This window comes from Eutrigla gurnardus (genome assembly GCF_963514095.1).
Source record: "Eutrigla gurnardus genome assembly, chromosome: 13".
In the NCBI taxonomy this organism is placed as follows: domain Eukaryota; kingdom Metazoa; phylum Chordata; class Actinopteri; order Perciformes; family Triglidae; genus Eutrigla; species Eutrigla gurnardus.
This window is the reverse complement of record NC_139936.1, coordinates 20,466,076-20,473,391: the sequence shown is the minus strand read 5'-3', so window position 1 is coordinate 20,473,391 and position 7,316 is coordinate 20,466,076. Positions and strand designations below refer to the sequence as shown.

General features: G+C 45.5%; 1 protein-coding gene across 2 annotated transcripts in view; it reads left to right on the top strand.

The window, feature by feature from the left end:
- The first annotated feature begins 2,343 nt into the window (after window positions 1-2,343).
- The window catches only part of srrm4 (serine/arginine repetitive matrix 4), a 54,385-nt gene continuing 49,412 nt past the window's right edge, over window positions 2,344-7,316 (top strand). For both annotated transcript variants that reach the window (XM_084024826.1, XM_084024825.1), the window contains exon 1: window positions 2,344-3,176. In XM_084024826.1, coding sequence (XP_083880952.1) covers window positions 2,974-3,176 — 203 coding nt within the window. In that variant the 5' untranslated portion in view covers window positions 2,344-2,973. The remainder of the gene's footprint in view (window positions 3,177-7,316) is intronic.

Here is a 7,316-nt window from a genome sequence, read left to right as displayed (position 1 = left end):
GAATTTCATCATTTACGGGACTAAGTGAGATGTAAAAATGTATTCACATCGCTCTTCTGAAGCCATAATTAAAGTCACACAACTTGACAAATGTGTGCTCTAATTTAATACCTACAGTGGTGGAAGAGTTTTTCGGATAATATATTTATTATTAAAGTTAAAATAGTAATAACACAGTGTAGAACTAAGCTGTTTCAAGTAGAATGGTCCATTTCAGAATAATGTTTAGGCTATCATATTTTTTAATTAGAATTATTGATGCATGAATGTGTACATCGGTTTGTGAATTTCGCCGGGGGAGCGATTAAAAGTAAAACATTTGCAAAAGTAGAGTAGAAAAGAGTAAAAAGGTACAATACTTCCCTCTGAAGATTATTGAAGGAGAAGTACAAAGTAGCATAAAATTGAAATATTTAAGTAAAGTACCATCCTTAACCATGTTAACACATGACCATACAAATGGCGGATGCTGTGGACTCTCTGAAGGTCGATCAATTAAACAGTACTCTATCGATATCACAATATGGGCTCAATATTTGTTATGAATAATAAGTGTCAAAACACCATTTGTGATTAAATATGGCCGTGCTGCAGAGATGTCCTGCACATTAAAGACATGTATTAGTCCAGCCCTCCTCGGGAACACGCTGTGTAAAAGCTGACATGAACTGAGTGTGTGGAATTATTTTTGTTTCAGTCAGTGATATAAAGGCACATTTTTAAGAAAATATTACAGATTTGCATTTTGGAAAGCAATCATAACTTATTTTTGAATGTCCACTACCCGTGTGCAGGAAGCTTGTTACTGAGACAAAAGCTACATGAAGGCCGTTACATAATCAGCTAGGTTTATTGTCTATAAGTCTATGAGTAGTATTTATCCTTTTTAAATATCCCACAGCCTTTCTGTTGCAGCGTTAAACAAGGTTGTATCCCTGTGGTACTCAAGAATCCCCTCTGGAGATCTCAAGGCAGCATCCCACATGTTAAAGCGACTGCAAGCAGCAGATGATTCGCAGCATTCGAGACACAGAAGAGAACGGGAGGGGAGAGGGAGGTTTGGGGAGCGGGGGGAGATTGCCAAGCTGTTGCTCCGTGTTATGTGTCGTGTTGGAGCAGACTGAGGAGAGAGGAGAGGAGGTATCCAACGTCAGGGAAAAGCTGAAACCCCTCAGAGGGGGAGGTTTGTGTCAGCCACATGCTCTGGCTGGTCCTCGCCGAGCCAGGCCTTTTGTTATGCTAATTTACTCAGCCCTTTGTCCAAGACGCTGATGGAGTGTGTGTTCGGAGGGGAAGAGTACAAGAAAGAGAGAAAGACAGAGTTTACAACATACTGCAGACAATATGTAGACAAATCAATAATCACATCTGTGGGAGAGCTTACAATGTCTTACCATCATGGCAAACACATTCATGAAACTGAAAATGTTCAGTTATTCATGAGACTGGATGGGAAAGTCCAACTGTGTGCTCTTAATTTTTTTGTAGGTTGTTTGTGTTTTGAGCTCTTTCGACAGTTAACGTTCGATCACAAAGCAGTAATGAACAGCAACATTACACATTACAGAACGGTAACTGATAGGATGGAGCTCTGTCACTCACAAAAGAGATGAGGACACTAAAAGCAGGTCAAGTCAAAACTTTAGGAATTAATTCATTATTATATAGTATGTTGTGTCTACCCTGTGTATACTCTAGTGCACATGCAACGATATAATAAGGATAAAAGCAACAGGTTTCAAAACCTTGTTTTGATCATATTTAAAAAAAATAGAAAAATACATGATTGACTAGCAAGGATGCTAGTTTACAATGATAAAAGGGAAGAAATCCTCACATTGGAGGAAAAAAAGAATTAAAAAAATGACTCGAGATGAATCAAAGAGCAAAATTGTCGCACATGAATTTTCGGTTGATGAATAATTGATTATTTGACTTAATTGTTGTGGCTCTAGTGTTTACTGGGAGAAAGAAATGGAAAGGAATTAATTATAGAAGGCACGAAGAGGTTTTTTTCCTAAAGGAAAAAGGAGGGACGAAGTGAAAGGGAGTGAGAGAGAAAAAGACACCGAATAAAAGAAACGGACAAAGAGAGACAGAGAAACTGATGCCGGCACATGGCAGGATGAGAATTGAACCTAATCAAGGGTAAAGTGGAGTGATTCAAGGGGGGAGAGAGAGAGAGAGGGAGAGAGAGAGAGAGAGAGAGAGAGAGAGAGAGAGAGGGGTTGACAGGAGTTGCCCCTCTCCCCGCATCCAGCCCCCAACTTTGACGTCACAGCCTGAGAGACACAAAACAAGCCGCTCTCAGCTGAGCTCCTCAGTCCATTCGCACTCGCACGCTCTCCGGCGCGCGTCCACGCCTGCCCTCAGACACGCCGCGACACTTGCCTTGGACACCTGCCCGGCGCGCGCGTAGACGTACAGTCATCTCTCTCCTCCAAAACATTGCACTCCGGCAAACAGGGAGAAAAAACACCCACAATTGGTCTCCCTCACTCCAGGACGGAAACACGCTCCGTCTCTCGTGAGTGTAATTCTGTGTGAGGCTGCCGACGGGAGCGCGCGGGAGGAGAAACCAAAAAAAAAGAAAAAGAAAGCAGCGCTCCGACTGCCCAACTCCGACCCCGTCCCCCCAAAAGCAGCAGATGTGACAGAAGAGGAGAGGCGGAGAGAAAGAAGCCCAATCCCTCCCGCCCCTCCTTCCCTCATCTGGGAGAACAATACCCAGCCTCCGGTTGGAGAGGGTCAGCTTTTGTCCCTCTCCCCACGCTGGAGAGCGAGGAGCAGACAGACGCGCTGACACATTGACCTGCTGCTGAGAGAGGAGACGTCGGTGCACAACAGTTGTTGCGCTGTGCGCCGCTTTGATTCAGTACTTGGACAGCTCCTGACAACCAGCCCCAGCTTGTGCGTCTCTCCATCAGTGTGCAGCACTTTATTCTTCTGGGGTTTGGAGACCAGGAACCACAGATGCAGCCCCCGTGCTCGCTCCTGCCGGGCCCCTGTGGCCCCTCTCCGTCCCCGGGATCACCGAGCGGCACCGTCGGCTTCCAGCATCTTGGAGAGAAGCAGCTCTTTGAGAAGTTTTGGAAGGGGACTTTCAAGGCTGTGGCCACCCCGAGACCGGAGAGCGTCATCGTGGCCAGCATCACCGCCCACAGGAGGGTGACCAAGTGAGTCCTCTGCTTTTTAATCGCGAGCGAAGAACAAAAACATCTTGTGTGTGTTAAAAGATTGTGGAGCTGTTGGTTTTTGAGGAAGTATCTCTCAGTTACAGGCTTGTTTAGTTGCGAGACATCAGCAAGCGGTTGTGAAGTTATTGCCAAGAAGGATGTTTGTCTGTCAGCAATTTTCTAAATGTTGTGATGCCATATGCCAAAATCATCTGTTGTGTCACATTCATATGATTTCTGTGTGTACGCGTCAAGACATTCCCGAAGATCCAATAAGACCAGGCTTGAGGTGATTTACAAGTCAAAAGCAACTATCGTCCAGTTGAAAAGTCATTATTTTAGATAGGTTCAAGAGCATTTCCGTGACTACATTTGAATGTGGTGTGCGGACACTGACACATTTTGACCCACAGATCAATGCTTTCCGACTCAAACAACTCAAAATATAGATCTGGTGTTTGATTTATCTCCAAACACCCACATTTGTGCAGCTCCGCTTCCCTCCCGTCTGCAGCTGGCACCAAGAGTGTGTTCAGTTATTCACATGGTGAATGGTCACGTGACGACATCTTCATGCTGCTAATGTCATACTTGCCCCCTCCCTCCCTGTTGAAGGAGCAACTTGTCACATGTTTGTTCCTCCACTTTCATCCCTCCGGGTTAGCTGTAGCACTCACGGCCAAAGAGGGGAGGACGGATGAGTATCTGCTGCCCTTTCTCCTCCTCTTCATCCTCTCTCCACCTGCTGGCTTTTGACAACTTTATCCATTGTGTGACACACTGCTCTGCCTCGCCGTGCCAGCTCGTCAAACGCTGCACAACCCTGGCGATGACACCTCAGAGAAAAGGCATGTCCCTGAGCTCGTCATGATGTGTTCACACAGGTAGAGCAGCGACGAGGCCAACTCTCGGAGGCGTACACTCGCGTATTTGCATATGAAATGATGCGGCTTGCTCGGGTGACCTTTGAATGGTTTTGACACCCACTATCAACTTTCTCTTATGTGAAATTAGCTATGTTAATGAGGATTAGAATGGCCCATTTCATCCTACATCGGCACAGGCAGCGGAACACACTGAACCAGATAATGTGTCTTTAATGGGTTCTATTTCAGCAGGACCGTAATGCTGCACATGGCCTGGTTATAAAATATTTTATTAGCTTGTGGGATGTGACAAAAAATAACACTTTATTGGATGGATATAACCAAATATGCCCCCCTCCAGCTCAGTGATCTTGACTGCAGCCATCAGTCAACCATAGCCCTGTACAGGCGATAGATTCAAATCTATTTGGGGAAACTGGCAAAAACAAAAACAAAAAAGAAACAGTGCAAATAAATCCACAAAAGAGAAGAACTTCAATGTGGATGACAAACTGAGCAGCCTCTTTTTGAAAATAGCTGGAGACTCTGGAGCGGGGCCCAGCTGTCTCTTCAGCTTTAGAAAGATGCTCTCCTCAAGTGGCTCTGCCCCTCCACGGGCTCCGTCCGGCTGACAGTGACGATGATGGCAGCAGCATGGCAGGGCCAGGCGAGACCCAACGTCCCCCCAGAAAGCAGACATAATGTTGCCAAATTGCCCAGGTCTGTTTGTCAAAGACGATGGCGGGCGTCTCCGTCGTCCGCTGCTCCTCTCGGGGCCTGCCTCCCTGCATATTTGCAGGAGGGCGAAACACAGAAGGACTTATGGATGATACAGATTGTAAATAATGAGTAGAACACAACAAACAAACACAACTCCCAGAGAATATGAATGCAGGAGGAGGTGCAGGCATCCCTCCCTCCCCGCTGCACTGTTTATTTTGCCCGAGCAGAGGGCAACTGGGGAATGCTTAGACCATCAGAATGCATGGCCTACGGCTTGCTCCTCTGCCTCCTTCTCTCCAAGAGGAGACATCATTATTCACAGTGGTTAACTGAGGGGTGATGAACAATTGCGGTGGAAGTGAGGGGGCATTATGTACAACAAGCAGAGGGGGAGAGAGACGAGAGGAGACAGGGGGGAGCCACAGGGAGAGGTTTCATGTTCAATCAGTGCGGGGCTTCTTTTTATTCCTGTTTGCGCTGTCCTCATCCTTCCTTTCTATTACCCTCCTTCTCTCGCTCTCTTTACTCCTGAAACAGGGGGGAAGAGCTGGAGGCTGCTGTTAGCCACAGAGGAGTAATTAGAGTTTGTTGTTCCCCCTCTGTCCTCCCCTCTCCGTCCTCCCCGTCCTCTCCTCTTCAGGCCAGTCACACAATGGAGGGGAGGAGTTCACTGGCTCTGTGCAGCGGGGTGGGGCTATGCTCGAAACCATTATGACCCTGCAAGCTGTTTTGTTCATGGGGGGGGGGCTCCTCATTAAATATGCAGCCTGGCTAACTTTGGGTTGTGTGTGTGTGTGTGTGTGTGTGTGTGTGTGTGTGTGTGTGTGTTGTGTGCATTCATGTGCATCTGTACTGGAGATGTTTTCCAGCTACTGCGAGGGTTTGAAATGAGGGGGTTTGTGTGTGTGTGTGTGTGTGCCCTGTTAGTGGGGTCTTGTCCAACTCTGTGGCAGATGGCAGGCCCAAGAGAATGCATTGAAAGGGAGGGGGAGTGTGTGTGTGTGTGTGTGTGTGTGTGTGTGTGTGTGTGTGTTGGGGGGTTTTAGGCCTCTTACCTCAGCAGATGCTGGTTTAACGAGGAAGAGAGGAAAAGGTTTTGCAGGGGCTTGTACACTGACAGCACCGGTGGGAATATACAGTGGTGTGGACAAAATAACGGGAACACCTTGGAACAGAACGCAGTGCGAACCAGCTGCAGCCTCTACGAGGACCGCACGGTCGAATCGGCACATCTCCAAAATGGCCTCATCAAAAATAGATCACTATAAGAACACTTACTGCAGAGCTGTAGCAAATTAATAATATACGACGATAAACATGATATTTATGTAGCACTTGCCGAAACAGGGATATAAAGTGCTTCAAATAACAGTAAAAACCAGCAGAGTAAACAGTAAAAAATGCTAAACTAATTAGATTACAAGAATAATTTAGTGGTACAACTCAGAACACAACAGTAGCACAATGAAGTGTGCAGAAAAGGAACACCAAACGAGGATCCAGGCTAAGCATCCTCATTAAGAATTTATTTTTTCCAGCCAATAACAACCCTCATTAACCGATCATTCACTTTTAACCCACAAAATAACGGCTTGCATGCAGGGTGCTGTGGTTGGGGTCGTCTGTTGTGTCTGCCTGACTGTCAGAGATATTTGTCAGTGAATTAATGCCGCTACTCATCAAGACTCAAACCAAGTTCCTAATTGGAGTGAAGGGATTTAGCCTCGAAGTTGGTGACAACGCCGTCTTTTAAGATCATTTAAATGGCTAAAAGGTTCATTATCAACATTCCTAATCCAGACAGAAAAAAGGCTATCTGATAAAAGTGACGTAGTTGGCGAGCCTGAAATCCCGAGGCTGGAGTTCCAAAGGTGAGGGGCCCCGGTCATCTCGGGTAACAAAGCAAGTGTGGAACAATTAGGAGATCCTTGCCTGAAGATCTCAGTGGCTCATAAGAGATTAACATATCAACAATAACTAGGGGCCTGCACACGCAAAGCCCTTACATTTTGAAAGCAACATCTTCAAATCAAATCTCAAACCCACAGGGAGCCAATGCAAAGATGCAAGAATGGGAGTGATGAGATCTGATTTGTGAGGGTTTTTTTAAAATACATTTTTGGGTTGAGTGAGCTGGAGGCGGGCAGCTGACAAAATAAAGGCATGTATTACTTTCTCAAGACTGGCAGCTGTTTGAAATTATTTTACTTAAATAATAAGTAATGAACTGATTATAAATCATCTTAAAAAAAACTTGATGAGAACATGTTAGTGGAAAGAACAGTTAATAATGGGAATACATTTGGTTCCAGTGGTGTGGAAAAACGATTTTCAAAAGAAAACTAAGGAAGAAGGAAGAGGAGTGAAAAGATGTCACATTAACATGGAGGTGGATACATCTGTAGCCTGGTTGATTGTTTGATTGATTGATTGATTGATTGATTGATTGATTGATTGATTGATTGATTGATTGATTGATGAGGAGGAGGCTGAGGGAACTGGCTCAGAGGACTTAATGGTCCGTAATACAATACTGGATGGAGCGTGTCTT